At 54.0% G+C, this 18472-nt stretch overlaps 1 protein-coding gene across 5 annotated transcripts in view; it reads left to right on the top strand.

Annotated features, from left to right (window-relative positions):
* The first annotated feature begins 4566 nt into the window (after positions 1-4566).
* The window catches only part of STARD10 (StAR related lipid transfer domain containing 10), a 41765-nt gene continuing 27859 nt past the window's right edge, over positions 4567-18472 (top strand). The window contains exons 1-2 of one of the 5 annotated variants that reach the window (XM_033205998.1): positions 4567-5953; positions 17605-17924. In XM_033205998.1, the coding sequence (XP_033061889.1) occupies positions 17718-17924 (207 nt within the window). In that variant the 5' untranslated portion in view covers positions 4567-5953; positions 17605-17717. Of the gene's footprint in view, positions 5954-13348; positions 13508-16566; positions 16656-17014; positions 17248-17602; positions 17925-18472 lie in introns of those variants that run through there. The other 4 variants (XM_033205999.1, XM_033206000.1, XM_033205997.1 and 1 more) reach the window with 4 other exon arrangements.

The following is an 18472-nucleotide window of genomic DNA, read 5'->3' as shown; positions in this document are numbered from 1 at the left end:
TAGTCAGGCATGACCGTGCATGCCTATAGTCCCAGCTACTCATGAGGCTGAGGCAGGACAATCACTTGTACCTGGGAGGCTGGGGTTACAATGAGCCCAGATCGTGCCACTGCATCTGCATGGGTGACAGAGCAAAACTCAATTTCAAAATAAAAAAAGGGCAAGAGAGAGGAGGATGACCCCATAATATTTTAAAAGAAACCAGGTCAAAGTTATGTGAATAAAAGGAATACGAATTTCTTTGGTATGAGATGTGGCAGAGGTGGATTGGGATGAAGTGGCAAGAGGATCACCTCACAAAGAAGTTAGACCCTTTATTGAAGTGTGTTTGGTTTCAAAAGTGTTAGAAGGAAAACCAGGCATAGCCACAGGCAAGCTTCCTGTCACAGTACTCCCCCTCCCAGCACAGACAGGCCACAGCCTGCCCCTCTGCAGAGATGTCAGCTGACCCCAGGAGAAGGCCACCAGGATCTGGGAAGAGACGTGGCTGTGAAATTCCCAAGACACAAGAAGGGATTGAGACTGGAGGGGTGGGGAAACTGACTAGAAAGTCTTCAAGGTAGGAGACCATGAGAGCTCAGCTCAGGAGAAGGGGTAGAAAGGCGGGACCTCCTCTGCAGCCTCCACCTTGAGGCCCAACCCCTTGTCAAGAGACAGGGATTAGGGGCGGAGCAAATCAGGCCCAGTTTCTACCTTCCCCCACCCTGAAATCCTCCCAGCTTTCTAAGGTTTTAGGATATTGATCCATGTGAAAAACAGTCGATTCAATGTGACACAGTTTGTGGGCAGTGGGTGAAGAGGAACCTGATCCAGTGAGGAGTAGCTGCCCTCCAACCAAAGAGTCAGCAAAAAAAAAAAAAAAAAGTCAGTTTTGAAAAAAAAGTCAGTTTTGAACACACCAAGTTAAAGGAACTTGTGAGTTGACCAGAGGGAGATGTCCTAGAGGCAGGAGGAAGGCCTGAGCTGGAGGTTTGGGGGCTATAAGCATGTGGTTGGAAGTGAATGAGGTCATCCCAAAAAAGAGTGCAGAGTGACAAGAGGGCCTGTCGCAGACCTGGAGGACACCAGTATTTCAGGCTGTCCTAGCCCAATCAGCCAAGACCACCAAGGGACAAACCCATGGTATGATGAAGTCAGATTTCTTGTCCCTTGTAATAAGATAGCACACTGGAGAAACCGAGGAGTGTCCCACTAAGCACAAAGGAAGACAGTTTTACAGGGCTTGGGAGCAGGTAAAGACGAGGTGAAATGTAAATGAAGCAATATTTTGATAGGCTCAAAGCAAAGCAGAGCTGTGTATAAAGGGACTGGCATCAGTTCTGGACTGCCACAGGACCTACAGTCCTGTTTCTTTGGAAAAAATAAGATAGATGTGGAATACTGTGTTCAAAACTTCCTTACCTGGATCTCTGTACCTGCATTATAAACCCTGTCCACTTAGTGACTTAGATCTTTCAGGCAAGAGTTTCTTTTTCTTTCTTTTTTTTTTTTTTTTTTGAGATGGAGTTTCACTCTCTCACCATCTGTACAGTGTACTTCACTCTGTACAGTGGCACAATCTCAGCTACTGCAATCTCTGCCTCCCGGGTTCAAGTGATTCTCCTGCCTCAGCCCTGAGTAGCTGGGACTACAGGCACGAGCCACCATGCCCAGCTAATTTTTGTATTTTTAGTAGAGACAGGGTTTCGCTATGTTGTCCAGGCTGGTCTCAAACTCCTGACCTCAAGTGACCTGCCCATCTCAGCCTCCCAAAGCGCTAGGATTACAGGTGTGAGCCACAGCACCCGGCCTCATTCTTTTTTTTTTTTTTTTTTTTTTTTTTGAGACAGAGTCTTGCTCTGTCGCCCAGGCTGGAGTGCAGTGGCCGGATCTCGGCTCACTGCAAGCTCCGCCTCCCAGGTTCACGCCATTCTCCTGCCTCAGCCTCCCGAGCAGCTGGGACTACAGGCGCCCACCACCATGCCCGGCTAATTTTTTTTTGCATTTTTTAGTAGAGACGGGGTTTCACCGTGTTAGCCAGGATGGTCTCGATATCCTGACCTCGTAATCCGCCCATCTCGGCCTCCCAAAGTGCTGGGATTACAGGCTTGAGCCACTGTGCCCGGCCGCCCGGCCTCATTCTTATTCATATATATATATATATATATATTTTTTTTTTTTTTGACAGAGTCTTGCTCTGTTGCCCAGACCAGAGGGCAGTGGCACAATCTCAACACACTGCAACCTCCACCTCCCAGGCTCGAGCGATTCTCCTGCCTCAGCCTCCTGAGTAGCTGGGATTATAGGCGCATACCACCACGCCTGACTAATTTTTGTATTTTGGGTAGAGACAGGTTTTCGCCATGTTGGCCAGGCTGGTCTCAAACTCTTGGCCTCAAAAGATCCCCATGCCTTGGCCTCCGAAAGTGTTGGGATTACAAGCGTGAGCCACTGCAACCAGCCTATTAATACAATTTTGTAAACCAAAAAGTACCTAAGGCAGGTCCCTATCAGTTTAGAGGTTAATTTTGCCAGGGTTGAGGACGAACCTGGGAAAGAGACAACAGCCATGGTAGAATCTGTGGCCCATACTTTTTTTCCAAAGAGGAGTTTAAGGCCAGGTGGGGTGGCTCACGCCTGTAATCCCAGCACTTTGGGAGCCAAGGCAGGAGGATCCCTTGAACTCAGGAGTTTGAGACCAGCCTGGGCAACATGGCATAACCCTGTGTCTACAAAAATTACAAAAAATTAGGCTGGGCACAGTGGCTCACACCTGTAATCCCAGCACTTTGGGAGGCCAAGGCAGGTGGATCACATGAGGTCAGGAGTTTGAGACCAGCCTGGCCACCATGGTGAAACCCCATCTCCACTAAAAATACAAAAATTAGGCCAGGCATGGTGGCTCACACCTGTAATCCCAGCACTTGGGGAGGCCGAGGTGGGTGGATCATGAGGTCAGGAGTTCGAGACCAGCCTGACCAACAGCATGAAACCCCAGCTCTAAAAAAATACAAAAAAAAATAGCTGGGCGTGGTGGCGAGTGCCTGTAATTCCAGCTACTCAGGAAGCTGAGGTGGGAGAATCTCTTGAACCCGGGAGGCAGAGGTTGCAGTGAGCTGAGATCACGACACTGCACTCCAGCCTGAGTGACAGAGCAAGACTCCCTCTCAAAAAAAAATAAAATTAGCTGGGCGTGGTGGTGTGTGCCTGTAATCCCAGCTACTTGGGAGGCTGAAGTAGAAGAATCGCTTGAACCCGGGAGGCAGAGGTTGCAGTGAGCCAAGATCGTACCACTGCACTCCAGCCAGGGTGACAGAATGAGACTCCATCTAAAAAAACAAACAAAAAAGGCAAAACATTATTAAAGTTAGAATTTAAAAAAAAAATGAGCCAGGTGTAGTGGTGTGTGCCTATAATCACAGCTACTCAGGAGGTTGAGGTGGGAGAATAGATTGAGCCCAGGAGGTCCAGGCTGCAGGGAACAATGGTCTTGCCTCCAGCCTGGGTGACAGAACGAGAGAGACCCTGTCTCAAAAAAACAAAAACAAACGAACAGCCCCTGCCCTCCCCCAAAAAAAGACAAACAGTATCTCACACACAGGCGACCCCTGTGAATACAGTCTCTGAGGAGTGATGGAAGAGGAAGGCCTGCCAGAGGTGCAGACTGCTGCCCTCTAGAACACCAGGATGCCTAAACAGTAGAAGGCAGTTTCATTAGCGACATCAGTTTGCAAACTGAGAAGAGACACTCTCCTGCATGTACCAAAGGTGCTCTCTCTTCGCAGGCTGGTTTTTATGACTCATAGGGTCTGTATTTTCACAATAATCATACATATTCAGCAGGTTTGGGGGGAAAGCTATACATATTTATGAGGGGATATGAGTGCATGCACAGTGGGTAAACACATGTAACATACATTCCATGTTCACTTTGGGATGGGGTTTTTGCGTGAAAATGAGGTGGAATTTGGTTCTTTGCACAAACACAGTTTGCGTGCAGTCTCTGTGAGCTTGCTGAAACTGGCTTGAGGTCTGCAGTTGCTTATCAGGAAAGAATGTTTGTAAGACCTGTCCTTTGTCGATCAGTGTTGTAGTGGTTTGAGTTGCAAATCCCATTAAAAAAAGAGTCTGATAATTTGCCTGATAGCTCTATTGCTAGGGGTTTAGTAAGAGTGTGGTTTTTCTGGTAGCAGTAGAAATGTAAGAAGTTACCATGCCATCTGAGCCCTGAGGTAGGCAACCTTTGTTTCCTTAACCTTAACCTTAAGGTCCATCGGAGTTGATAAAAGGGCATCTGGCCAGACCTGATGGCTCATGCCTGTAATCCCAGCACTTCGGGAGGGTGAGGCGGGAGGCCAGCAGTTCTGGGGCCACTGCACTCCAGCCTGAGAGACAGAGAGAGACATTGTCTCAAAAAATAAATAAATAAATAAGATAAAGGGGCATTTGTCTTGATCGCTCAGATCACACAACTAATAAGTAGTATTCTTTCTAAAAGCCGCAACAATGCTATTCCGCTCTTATAAGAGCTACTGTGTAACTCCTGCCCAACTCAAACACACAGGCCCAGGCACAGAACACTTGGCTCCATTGCTTAACTGTTTCCTTGCCAGCACGAACCCCCAAACTCCATCTCCCAACATGCCGCGGGCCCCCTTTCTGTCAGCCTGACTCTTGAGCTCCTGAGAAATGTAGTTTTTCCAGCAGCCCAGCCCCAGAAAGGGCCTAGCCGTGAACTACAGTTCCCATGTGGCAATGCGCGCGCCATTCCGGTGGAATTCACCGCGGTCTCCAGTTTGCCGTGATGGATGCCAGAACCGGCCCCTGGGGCTTGGTGAAGCGGTGACTGAGATGCTGGAGTCCCCGGTGAGAAGGACGATGCCGAGCGCGCCGTATTTTCTCCTGCCTGTCCTCAGACGGCCGCCGCTGTTGGGCTGTGGAGACGTCTCAACCAAAGTGGAGCCGACAGAGGCCCCGGGAGCCGTGGTGACAGCGGCGACAACCACTAGGGGGCGCGAGGCAGCGGTTTCCCCTAGTCCGCCCCTAGTCCGGGACCTCTAGGCGGTCCAGGCGAGAAGCGCACGCGCAAACGCGGGGCTTCGCAGCCTCCGTAAACACCAAAGAGCGCCTGCGCAAGCCGAGAGGCTCGGGATCGACACGTGGGGGCGCCTTAGCGAAGATAACCGTAATAAATGGTAACCTAACGGTCCAGTCATCGTTCTGTGGTCCTTTCTTTTATGATTCACAAGGAATGACCCTCTTCATCGCCTTTCCTAATTCAGTCCTCACAACAGCCCTTTTACAAATGGGACAACAGGTTAGAGGAAGTCAGGCAGAGTCCCAGCATCATAGAGGGTAAAAGGCCAGGGAAGGATCAGGATTCAAGGACTGCACCCAGGCTCTGCTTCCAGCTTGCTGTGTGGCTGGGTAATTTTGTTCCCTTAGGGACCTGAGCTTTCTCATTTGTAAATGGGAACAGGCTGTTGGGAGGATCAAATGAGATCCAGGGGTGAAAACAGCTTAGTTACTTTCGGGAATTTACCCACGCTGTATATAAAGGCAAAATATTATTATAGTCAGGTGATTGTAGATTGAGGAACCCATTTCCTCATTCTGCAGATTGCAAACCTGAGGGCCCCAAGAGGGACAGGGGCTTGCCCCAGGTCTCAGCAGGCTGTGAGCAAGAGCTAAAGCCTAATCCTCCTGCCCTTGGGCCTGGAGCCCTTCCTTGTACCCCAGGGGCCAGTGTCTTTGTTGGATACAGGCTTAGATTGACTGACTGTACCCTGAGAACCTAGAGGAGTCCCTGTTCCCAATTCTTCTTCTATCCCCACCTTGGCCTGATGGAGGAAGACCCTGCTGTGTCGAGATGACCATAAGAGGCAGGAAGCTGAGGAGGATCTGGAAAATTCTGGAGGAAGAGGAGAGTGTTGCTGGAGCTGTACAGACCCTGCTTCTCAGGACCGTAGCCCAGGTAAGGGAAAGAGCCCAGGCGTGACAGAGGAGGGGGCAGCACTAAGGGGGCAGACTCTGAATGGAAAGGAGTGGGAAGGCAGTGGACTCTGTTTCTGAGCTTAGGAGGAATCGGGTACTCAGGTGACTCCATCTGGGGGCATTGGAGCTAGAGGTGATAGCTGGGCTGGGCTGGGTGATGAGAAGGGGAAGTGATGCACATTGAGCTGAGGCGGTAGTAGCCACTCCCCAGCCAGGTGAAGCAAGGTGGCACCTAGGCACACGATGGCACCTGCAGGATCATGCAGCTACCCCCAGGGAAGGGGACTTTTCTCTGTCCCTTGGAGAGGTGGAGCTGGACTGTATGCAGCTGATTCTCTCTAGATTGCTCTTAGAGGTTTTGGGGGTAGGTTGGGGGAAAGGCTGGGAGACCCTGAGGTCTTGTTACAGATTGGGCCTCCCTAGGCAAGTAATGAAAGGCAGGTATTTGTAGAAATAGAAATCCAAGATCCTTCAGGATGTCCCAGGTAGGCCAGGCACGGTGGCTCATGCCTGTAGTCTCAGCACTTTGGGAGGCTGATGTGGGCGGATCACCTGAGGTTGGGAGTTCGAGATCAGCCTGACCAATATGGAGAAACCCCATCTCTACTAAAAATACAAAAAAAAAAATAAAAATAAAAATTAGCGTGGTGGCGGGCGCCTGTAGTCCCAGCTACTCAGGAGGCTGAGGCAGGAGAATGGCGTGAACCTGGGAGGCGGAGCTTGCAGTGAGCCGAGATGGTGCCACTGCACTCCAGCCTGGGTGACAGAGGGAGACTCTGTCTCAAAAAAAAAAAAAAAGGCCGGGCGCGGTGGCTCAAGCCTGTAATCCCAGCACTTTGGGAGGCCGAGACGGGCGGATCACGAGGTCAGGAGATCGAGACCATCCTGGCTAACACGGTGAAACCCCGTCTCTACTAAAAAATACAAAAAACTAGCCGGGCGAGGTGGCGGGCGCCTGTAGTCCCAGCTACTTGGGAGGCTGAGGCAGGAGAATGGCGTAAACCCGGGAGGCGGAGCTTGTAGTGAGCTGAGATCCGGCCACTGCACTCCAGCCCGGGCTAGAGCGAGACTCCGTCTCAAAAAAAAAAAAAAATGAGCCAGGCATGGTGGCGCATGCCTATAGTCCTAGCTACTTGGGAGGCCGAGGCAGAAGAATCGCTTGAACCCGGGAGGCGGAGGTTGTCGTGATCCGAGATAGTTCCATTGCACTGCAGCCTGGGCAACAAGAGCAAAACTCTGTCTCAAAACAAAACAAAACAAAACAAAAACAAAAAGATATCCAAGATAATTTGATGGAATTATCTGGAAGTGGATCTTGGATTCACCTCCAAGCATTTCATTATCTGGGCCTTCACTTATCATTTCTGTTTTTCAGCCCGAGAAACTGAGGCTGAAGAAGGAAAAGGACTCTTTTTTGTTTTGTTGTTGTTGTTGTTGTTGTTGTTGAGACGGAGTTTTGCTCTTGTTGCCCAGGCTGGAGTGCAAGGGTGCGATCTTGGCTCACTGCAACCTCCGCCTCCTGGGTTCGAGCATTTCTCCTGCCTCAGCCTGCTGAGTAGCTGGGATTACAGGTGCCCGCCACCACGCCTGGCTCATTTTTTGTATTTTTAGTAGAGACACAGTTTCACCATGTTGACCAGGCTGGTCTCAAACTCCTGACCTCAGGTGATCTGTTTGTGGCTTTCCAGAGTGCTGTGATTACAGGCATGAGCCACCACACCCCGCCAGAAAAGGACTCTCTTAAGGACACACAAGGAGTTGGGGTAGAACTGGACTAGGACAGGGATCTTTCCATCACATGGCAGTAGTCAAACATCTTCATCAAACATTTATTTTAGTGTCTAACGTATGCTCCGAGAAGGACCAACTTGGGGTAGCAAATAGAAGCCAGGATTGTCCTCAGACCTGGCTTTTAACCAGCCCTCCCAGTGACTTAAGACTGTGATCCCGGGTGAGTCCCTCCCCCGCTCTGAGCCTCAAATTGTCTGTAAAGTGGGGATGCTAAGCCTTGCGACTGTCTCAAGCTTTACCTATAAATTAAACGAGTTAAGACCTGTTAAGTGCATAAACCAGCACCAGGCCCATGGTAAGCATTCAGTAACTGTTAGCCACTGTTGTTACTTGTGAACACAAGTTGAGGCAGGCCACAGATGGGGTTTTCCTAGAGTCATGCAGGGGCAGAGAAGCAGCAGCCCCAGGTCTGACCATCTCCAGATACCTCCACACCCTGCCCTGGGTGCCTGCATTTCTGGAAGTCAAGAGGGGGGACCCCATCTCCTCCTCCAGTTCTGAGAACCTGGCAGGGGAGAAATGTCGCGAACGTTTACACCTGCACATGCACATGATTCTCTTCCCCACAACCTGAGGCCAAGAGTGAATTTGGTTTTTACTCAAAGCTACACATTACAGCTCTGGAGAGTCAGACCAGAATAAGACCCTGGGCTCTTTCTGGCCCCTTCAAGGTATGGGGTTGTGCATGAGCTTCCTCCTTGCACGGCAGAAGTCCATGAACGCTAACAGCAGGTTCTTGGTCCTCGTTTCCCCTCATGGAGCAGGAGCTGGGGGAAGAGGGGCGCCTGGCGGGAGACAGGGCCTGACATCAGGTACCACCCCCCGGCCCACCTTGTTAGTAGTTGGAGACCTGGCCCTGTGCTCACTTCAGCTCTGTTTCAAGTCTCCCTAATGGAAGTCTGCTTCAAACTCCTTATTTATAGAGGAGGAAAGAGAAGCCCAGAGAGGCCAAGAACTCACCGAGAGCCCCACAGTGAGGTAAGCGTGAGTCTGGTCCAGAACTCAAGCCTCCTGATTTCAGGTGAGGGCTCTGCCACAGCCATGCTGGAGGGGGCAGGGCTTGATTCCTCTCCTCCCCCGACTACCCTCATAGTCATGCTTGGAGCCAGCTCCCAGTGTGGCCACCTGGGTGGGCTGTGGTTTGCAGGGAGGGTTGGAAAGATGGAGAAGTAAGGGAAGGAGAGTACAGGGCCTGGTCGGGAGAAGCCCAGGGCTGGCCTGGAGCCAGTGGGTCTGGAAGCTCTCCTTGGTGTGTGTGTGGCTGCTGCAGGATTGTGGGGCCTTCATCAGTCTGAGGCAGCAGAGGATGCAGATCCCGTGGGAGCACATTCCCGGAGGAGGGGAGCAAAGCAGGCTCAGGAGTGAGTCATGGAGCCCAAGCCCTAAATTTAGAAGGTGCTGAAAGAGGCAGTCTTCCCCCGGGAAGCCTGTGGAGATACCTGCTGACCTAGGACACCAGGGACTCACAGCAGGAAGCAGTGGTTGGCAGGAGTCCCCGGACAGCAGTGCCCATGGAAGCTGAGCCTGCTGCAGGCCTGTTCCAGGTGTGGGTTTGGAACCCAGGGTGAACCTTGACCCAGGGCAGAGTCTTCAGCACCATTCTCAGACAGAGCCCCTAGAGAATTCTGCCCACACCAGTCCTCACGTGGTCCTGGGAGCCAGACCCTGGAACGTGGACCTCTCAGTGCCATGCTGTCCTCTGGCTAGATATGGCCAGACCCCTTGTGCCTCGCTGCTGTCCCAGCATGCAGCTGTCAGACATTGAGGAGGGGCTGTGTGGGTGCAAGGAGCAAATGCCATTGACACCACGCCTTTCGCAGCTCTGCTTGGATTGGGGGTTAGGGAGGGAGACAAGATGTCATTTCAGCTACCTCTCTTCCCTCTCAACCCTCCAGGCTCTAGGTTAACCCCACTCAGGAAAAAGAAATCATTGCCTCCAGATTGAGGAACAAAGATGTAGGACAGAGGCCAGGCCTCGGAGACAGATGTCAGACCTGGGGGAAGGAAGCTCAGGAACTGAGAACTGATGGCAGCTGTGGCATTTATTGAGCACTCACTGTGTGCCAGGCACTGTGCTAAGCATTCCACAGGATTTACTCACTTCATCCTCATTGTCATGACAGAAATTCTAGTAGTCCACCCAACTTAGATGGAACAACTGAGGCCAGACACAATGGCTCACACCTATAATCCCAGCACTTTGGGAGGCCAAAGCAGGAGGATTGCTTGAGGCCAGAAGTTAGAGACCAGCCTGGGGAGACCCTATCTCTACAAAAAATTAAAAAGTTAGCTGGGCGTGGTGGTGCACACCTGTGGTCCCAGCTACTTAGGAGGCTGAGGAGAGACCACCACTTAAGCCCCAGATTTCAAGGCTGCAATGTGCTATGATTGCACCACTGTACTCCAGCCTGGGCAACACAGCAAGATCCTATCTTAAAAAAAAAATGGGCAGGGAGCAGGGGCTCACGCCTGTAATCCCAGTACTTTAGGAGGCTGAGGCAGGAAGAGCATGAGGTCAGGAGTTCAAGACCAGCCTGGCCAACATAGTGAAACCCCATCTCTACTAAAAATACAAAAATTAGCCAGGCGTGGTAGTACGTGCCTGTAGTCCCAGCTACTTGGGAGGCTGAGGCACTTGAACCTGGGAGGTGGCAGTGAGCCGAGATCACGCCACTGCACTCTAGCCTGGGCAACAGAGTGAGATGCCATCCAAAAAAAAAAGCTGAATTTCAGAGAAGGAACAAATATATTTTTACTCTAAGTACATCCCAAATATTTGCTAAATCTGGTAATCTTACACCCAAGGCACTGCCTCACCCACATTGAGAAACCTTGAAGTGCCACACAGTCACACCCCAGCTCCTACACAGGCCTCAGTCACTTGTGCTCCTGGGGAACGTGCACACCAGCACCGAGGTCACAGAGGTCTGTAGGTTGTCACTCACACACGGCTCTGCACACCCTCTCTAGGGAGGGGCACTGGGCCACAGTAGATGCCTTTCACACTTGGTCTCACCTTCACAACCCCTTCAGGCAGAAGGTCAGGCAGGGACTGTTAGCCCCATTGGACACATGAGGAAAATAAGGCCCAGTGGGAGAAGAACTTACCCCAGATGTCTCAGCGTATGGTCCCTGGGTATGGAAGTTGGGCTACACCTGGGCCCATGCTATGTCACTGGGTAGGTCCAGGCTCCCCAACAGGCCCACAGCACTCAGACCACAAAGCCTCCCAGAGGAGCCCCTTCCCTCAGGAACAGTAACAGTCTAGGCTAGGCTTTGGGGCTGCCCCCCCCGCCAACCTCTCCTATCACCCAAAGGGTGACCCTGAGCCCTCCGCAGAAGCCCCACCAGTTCCAGGAGGTGGAAACTCTCCTGAGTCAGGACACTGAGGCCCCAACTTTGAGATAAAAAAGAAGAACAAACCAAAAGAAGAAAGTTGTGTGGGTTGCCAGAAAAGGAGCTGTGGTCCCAGGGCTGGAGTTCTTGCCCACCTTGGTGGAGGAAGGCCTAGACAACCTTATCCTTCCTGAAGACACAAGACACTGATGCCCCCACCCCCACCCAGTCTGAGCACAGAGCTGAAGGGAGGACCTGGGGACAGGCAGATGGATCAGGCGCCTCGGACAGGAAACTCCAGGGCTTTTGGAAGGACGCATCGACCCCGAAATCGAACTGAGTTCCTACAGGTGGCAGTGCCCAATAGACATCAACAGTGGGAGGGCCCAGCAGGCAGAGCGGGGTGTGGCCATCTGTGCCTGGGAACCCTCCAGAAGGGGAATCCACCTGGTTCTGCTCCAGGCCCTGCCCACCTCAGACAAGCCTCTGGCCCTCTCTAGGCCTGTTCTCCAGTCAAGAGGCCTCCCCACCTGCTGGGGACTCTGTCAACTGTATGGTGGTGGCAGGAGGGATTGCAGCTAGGGGGGAACCTGGGGGAGGCAGCAGCCCCTGCAAGGCCCAGAGGGCAGCTCCCAGGGTTCAGAGGTGCAGGGATCAGAGGATGGGGTGGGGAGAAGGATGGAAGAGGAAGCAGGACAGATGCCACAAAGTTCCCTGCTCGGTGGTCTTATATAAGGGCTTGGGCTAGGCAGCCAGGCCATCTGGGTTGAAACTGCTTACTTTGGCCGGGCGCGGTGGCTCAAGCCTGTAATCCCAGCACTTTGGGAGGCCGAGACGGGCGGATCACGAGGTCAGGAGATTGAGACCATCCTGGCTAACACGGTGAAACCCCGTCTCTACTAAAAATACAAAAAACTAGCCGGGCGAGGTGGCGGGCTCCTGTAGTCCCAGCTACTCCGGAGGCTGAGGCAGGAGAATGGCGTAAACCCGGGAGGCGGAGCTTGCAGTGAGCTGAGATCCGGTCACTGCACTCCAGCTCGGGCGAAAGAGCAAGACTCCGTCTCCAAAAAAAAAAAAAAAAAAAAAAAGAAACTGCTTACTTAGTGGTGTGTGGTCTAGAACAAGTTACTTAGCCTCTCTGTGTCTCAGCTGTCCCATTTCCTTTTTTTTTTTTTTTGACACAGGGTCTTACTCTGTCACCCAGGCTAGAGTGCAGTAGTACGATCATAGCTCGCTGCAGCCTGGAACTCCTGGGCTCAAGTGATCCTCCCACCTCAGGCTCCTACTTAGTAGCTGGGACTACCAGCGTGTGCCACCATGCCCAGCTAAGTTTTACATTTTTTGTAGAGACAGCATCTCACTATGTTCCCCAGGCTGGTCTCAAACTACTGGCCTCAAGCAGTCTTCCCACCTTAGCATCTGAAAGCACTGGAATTATAGGTGTTATTACAGGTGTGAGCCACTGTGCCCAGCTGTTGTCCTGTATTTTATTTGGCAACTCCACTTTGGTGCCGTGTGTGGCCTGGCATGACAAAATGTGTGTAGCTGTGCAGGTCTGGCCCTGTGTAATAGCAAGGCGACGTGTTTCTGTGTGGGACTGTGACAGGACATCAGGAGAAGTGTAGGTGGGGGTGACCCTAACCTGCACTGACTTTGAGGCTGCGCACTACAGTGTGGCTCCCTGAGGCTCCAGCAGCTCCCTAAGGGCAGGTGTGAACTGTTTGCTCAGTGAGGTCCAGCAAGAGACCCACCCTGGGCAAACACTTAGATCCGGCTCCAGGTGGGACTGGGATGGAACACCTGTTGCTACTGTGAAGGACACATCCCTCTCAAGGCCAACCCAGCCCTAGGGGCCTCAGAGTTCTTGGTGCTGAACTTTTTTTTTTTTTTAACTGGAGATGATGCTGTGGCACCATCTCAGCTCACTGCAGCCTTGACCTCCCGGGCTCAAGCCATCCTCTTGCCTCAGCCTTCTGAGTAGCTAGGACCTCAGGTGTGCACCACCACGCCCAGCTAATTTTTTAATTTTTAGTAGAGATGGGGTTTCACCATGTTGCCCAGCCAGGTCCTGAGCTCTTGGACTTGTGCAGTCTGCCTACTTTGGCCTCCCTAAGTGCTGGGATTACAGGTGTGAGCCACCGCGCCCAGCCTGCTGCACCCTTCTGAGGGTCTCTGGAACCCTCCTCCATGCCACTGCTTCCTGGTGACATCACACAGGTCACTGCCCAATCTTCTAGAACAGTGCCAGGACACTGCCTTGTTGCCCTGGACAACCTGGGAATTTGCTCCACCAAAACTGGCAGGCAGGGTTACCCCTGAGGAGGGGGTGGGGGAGAAGAGGTAGGGGTGGGGCCCTATCATCTCCCAGAGGGGAGATCAAGGCAGCCATCACCTGTCTAACTAGATGGTGAGTAGGGGTGGGCATCCTGGAGCAAGGCTAGACTTTCAGGCCCCTCATTGTCCAGGACACTGGGCAGGTTGCAGGGCACCAAGGGAGACTGACTCTTGAGGCTGAGAGAGGGCAGTGACTGTGTCAAGGTCACCGGCAGGCAAGTGGAAGGTGTGGTATGTAATAGGGGGTGGGAGGAGCAGGAGCCTCAGGTTAGGAGCTGAGAGACCTAGGTTTTCATTCCTTTTTTTTTTTTTTTTGAGACAGAGCATCGCTCTGTCACCCAGGCTGGAGTGCAGTGGTCCAATCTCTGCTCACTGCAACCTCCACCTCCCAGGTTCAAGCTGTTCTCCCACCTCAGTCTCCTGAGTAGCCTCCCAGGCACATGCCACCATACCTGGCTAATTTTTGTATTTTTAGTAGAGATGAGGTTTCACCATGTTGGCCAGGCTGGTCTTGAACTCCTGACCTCATGATGCTCCCACAACCTCAGCTGCTCTGTCTGCGAGGGGCACGTATGAGATCCAGGCCTGCCCAGTGCCCTGTGTAATGATGCCTCACATTCCCACGCTGTTTCTCAGTTTGTCAAGCGCCTTCTCGTACACAGTCTCACCTTGTATACCCACTCTGGCTCCTGCTCCGTGATGCCCCATTCTGAAACTGGGACCCAGAGAGCAGCCAGACCTGGACTCTAGCCTGGGGGCTCAGAGAGGCACCTCAATTCACTTCCTGGCCAGGGGACCAGATCTGGGGCAGGGGACTGCGGTGGGCAGAGTAGGGGCATGCTTTGCCAAAACTGTTTCCATTGTTTGATCTTCCATGAGACTCAAAACTTGCCAAACCATCATGTCAAGATGTTACCTTGGTTGGAACCGTGCATTTTTGGACAGTGTATTCCTCCCTGCCCCACTCACCCCCATCAGTTTTATTTTTAGTTACTTATCTGGGGGTGAAACTGGCACATATACAACTCTTTTCCCTGCCACAATTCTTAGAGGATAGGTATTATTATTCCAGATGAGGAAACTGGGGCTCAGAGAAGGCCTGTCACTGGCTTCTGGTGACACAGCTAGGAAATCAGAGGTCCAGGATTTGAACTCAGCTCCACAGGCCCTTTGTGCTGCTAGGTTGTGGGTCCTCCCCAGACTCCTCTCCCCGAGCCCCTCCAGCCCTCCTGGGCTCATTCTTCTGCTCTGGAGCAGATGGGGTCCTTCTCGGCTGCTTAGAGGTGTTCTGAGAAGGATATGAATCGGCTTTGTCATGTTTGAGAGGTTTTCATGAGACCCAGATCCAGAGATACTGAAATTCCTGGGAGGGGTAGCATTTGCAAGGGCAAATTAACGATGAGTAGAATGAGGTGATACCCTTCTACCCACCTGCTGGCGAGGTAGCCTGGCCTAAACCTGGGACCCAGGGATGAGCCCAGGGCCTGGCTGCCTGAGCCCTCAGGTGCCACGTCACCCACCTTTACCCACCCAAGGTCCAAGAGATTCTTGGTTCTTCTGTGTTTTGATCTGAGTGATGGTTTGGTTCTTGCCATCTGCGCCTCCCTGAGTTTTTCTATCTCTGCAGCTCTCTAGGGTGGGGAAGTCCTTCTGTCAGGCTGCCCTCACTGCTACCTCCCGTCACCTGGCCTTGTCTTTTTTGCCCTGGACTGGATGGTGGGTGTGAGAGGTTTGCTGCCCTGGTGCGGGCTATCTGCTGAGGTGTGTTTTATTGGGGCCCTAAAAAGGCAGGAGCCACCAGGCCTGTGCTGCCACCTCTTTTCCTCATGGCACATCCAAGAGGATACAGTTCACAAAGCAAAGCAGCCTTTGGCTCTACTGGGGTCCCCTTTGGGTTTTATCTGAGACCCACACTGCCTAAGTGTCCCACCCAGGCGGTATGGGTATCAGGTAAAACTGCTGAGGCCTGGGGAGGGGCAGTGACCTGCCTAGAGTTAGAGGCAGAGGAGGTAGATAGCAGAGAGTCAGAGCCTGGGCATCCTGAGCCCAGAGCCAGCCCCCTGCCACCCACTCATTCCCAGACACTTTTCAGGAGTGTGGTTTAGAAGGGATGGGTGATTATCTGACTGTGCCTCCCACACTGCAGATGGGAGGCCTGGAGATCTAAGGTCATTCACACAGGCCTCGTGAGGACCTGCAGCACATTGTCCAGGATTCACTTTGCAGGATGCCCTTTGGGGTCACTTGCCATCATAGCTCCCCGCTCACCCCCACTCATTTTTAAAATGTGGCCTAATTTACAAACATCTCGGCGCTTTAAGCATTTCAGGAAGAAACACCTCTATTTGTGAAGCACCGTGACAAATCCTCGACTCCTCGTTTTTTTTCTTAGCACATTTAAGAAAAGCTGTTCCATCCTAGAGCTCTAGGCTGGTGAGGCTAGGAGGCACCTTAGGGTTATCCATTCTGATTCCCTTTTTCTGTAAATGGAAAACTAAGGGCCAGAGATGGGGAGGCAGCGGGGCACAGACAGGAAGGGAGGTGGGAGGAGGCTGAGATCTGCATGCTGGTCAGGATGACTGTGGCAGGTTCTTGTTGGGCCCTGTTAGTTGCTCATCCAGAGGAGCTCACCACAGTCGCTGGGACAGACTGCCACACTCACCCTGGCCTGGATTCAGAGAAGTTGAGCTACTGGCCTCAGTTCACACAGAGCAGATGGAGGAAGAGCTGGCACTAGGACCCAGGGGGCTGGGGGGAGCCTCCCGGGCTGGAAGGAATGGCAGGAGCGCTAGTGCAGGTAGCTATGGAGCTCTGGCCAACTCTGCCTGGGGAGGTAAGAGAGCCCAGAGCCCTGGGCCAGATGCTCTTGAGAGCCTAGTCTAGTCCATAGGAGGTGTGCGTGTGTGCGTGCATGTTTGTGTGTGTGTACACGCACGTGTGTGCATGCTGAGAAGGGGTGCTGGTGGACAAGGGCCAGAGTGTGGGGCTGGAGGGAGTCCCGGTTCAAGCTCCCAGGTACGAGTGAGACTGGGGTGGAGATTTTGCCTACGTCTGGCCAGCTTGTGAACCTTGAGCCTTGTGGGTTGGATCGGCTTCCTGCTGGGTTTGCACTGCCCAGTGGGAATGGGGTTGGGTGTGTGTAGGCTTGGTGTGCCTCTAGCTTGGTGGGGGATGCAAGCTGTGGGCATCTCTGAGCTGCCGTGGGGCTGTCATCCCTGCGAGTTAGTCTCTTGATTGTCATGGGGGTGTGTGCCCATCTTTGGATCTCTGGGGTATTGCGTGGGGGCGTCTCTGGGTTGTTCTGGGGACAGCGTGCCCGTGTGTAAATACTGTAGGTTGTTGCAGAGGTGTGTACCTGTGAGTATGGGAGGTGGTGGAGAGAAGGGGTTCACAGTCAACTTCCAGAATTCCTCTTCTTGCACCTCGTGGCCCTTCCTCGCAGAGCCCACTCTGTCTTGGCCTCTCCTCACCCCGTCCCCGGTCTCCGCTGGGGACTGGCCCCTCGCGCGCCGGGTCCCCTCCCGGGGCCGGTGGGGTGGGCGCTAGGACCCTGCGGGGCGGGGCGGGGCGGGGCTCGCAGCTCCGTCAGCTGCACCTCCGCAGCCTGGAAAATCCCGAGCCGCGGCCGCCGAGCCCGCGAGCCCCCAGCCTAGCCGGGAGGGGCGCGCGGGGCGGGGGCCCGGGGCGGGGCCGGGCGGCGGGACCCACTGCTCTTTCCCCAGAGCCCCCGCGCGGCCCCGGGTCGCCCGGGCAGCTGCGGCGGCGGCGCTCGCACCCCAGCCCCGGCGGGCCCCGGCGGAGCGGCGGGCACAGGTGAGCAGCCCGGCCCGGAGGGCGCCCCTCCCGCCCCGCCACCTGCCCCGCGCCCGCCCAGCGTCGCTGCGAGTTAGTTAAGCAGGTTCCCAGCATCGTCCCTCCCCTCGGGTCCCGGCTGGTCCCTGGGTCCCGACGGGCGCCCGCCGGCCACCGCGTCCCATACGCAGTCTCCACGCCGGCCCCAGGGGGTCTGGGGCGCTCCTCGGGAGGGGGTCTCCGAGGCTGTCCAGCGCCCGTCCGCTCTTCCCCGGGGCCAGCCCCTGCCTCTCTCTAGCTCCCCACCCGCCAGGACCCCGAACAGCCCCACCCGCGCCCCCAGCGCGCCTGATTCCCGTCCCCAAACCGGTCTTGCAGGTCCCAGGAAGGTGGCGTCAGCATCTGCAACCGCGTCGACGTTGTCGGAGCCTCCGCGGAGGACCCAGGAGAGCCGGACTAGGACTAGGGCCCTGGGCCTCCCCACACTCCCTATGGAGAAGCCAGCGGCCTCCACAGAGCCCCAAGGGCCTCGGCCGGTCCTGGGCCGTGAGAGTGTCCAGGTGCCCGATGACCAAGACTTTCAGAGCTTCCGGTCAGAGTGTGAGGCGGAGGTGGGCTGGAACCTGACCTACAGCAAGGCTGGGGTGTCTGTCTGGGTGCAGGCTGTGGAGATGGATCGGACGCTGCACAAGATCAAGGTAGGGTTGCCCACTATCACTTCAGCCTCCACTGCAGCCTTACTGCCTCTATTCCGGAGTCTCCTGGTCCTCTCTCTGAGCTAGACACCTGACTGTGTATCTGGGCCCAGAGAGAGTCTCCTGCCAGGGACCGGGAGGAGGCACAGTCAGCTGGGCCAAGCCCCATCACACAGATGGGCCAACGGAGGCCTGGAGAGCAGGAGTGACTCAACCTGCCTCTCTCAGCTGGAACCCAGGCTTCTGCATGCCCCTGCCTGCTCCAGGGAGCTGGGCTGCTGCCAGGCCCTTCTAGGAGAGTGGTCTCCCTCAGGGACCCCTCTGCTTGGGAAGCCTGCACCTCGTTCCTGACTTGAGTTACTCCAGTTGGGAGACTGGGCCCTTCTCTCTCTGATTCCTGGTTCTCTCAGCCTGAACTGGGTCTCCTTCCCTGCTTTTTGCACCCTGGGGTGCCCAGGACCTGAGTCCTTCCTGCCTGATGCCCTGCTCTTGCTCTTTCCCTTCCCTCCCTCCGTGGCTGCTCCCTCAGTCTTCTGCAGGGACTCAGGATT

Source organism: Trachypithecus francoisi, unplaced genomic scaffold (assembly GCF_009764315.1).
Source record: "Trachypithecus francoisi isolate TF-2019V2 unplaced genomic scaffold, Tfra_2.0 Lachesis_group8, whole genome shotgun sequence".
In the NCBI taxonomy this organism is placed as follows: Eukaryota; Metazoa; Chordata; class Mammalia; order Primates; family Cercopithecidae; genus Trachypithecus; species Trachypithecus francoisi.
Note: the sequence above shows the minus strand (reverse complement) of the source record. Positions and strands in the feature narration are given on the sequence as shown.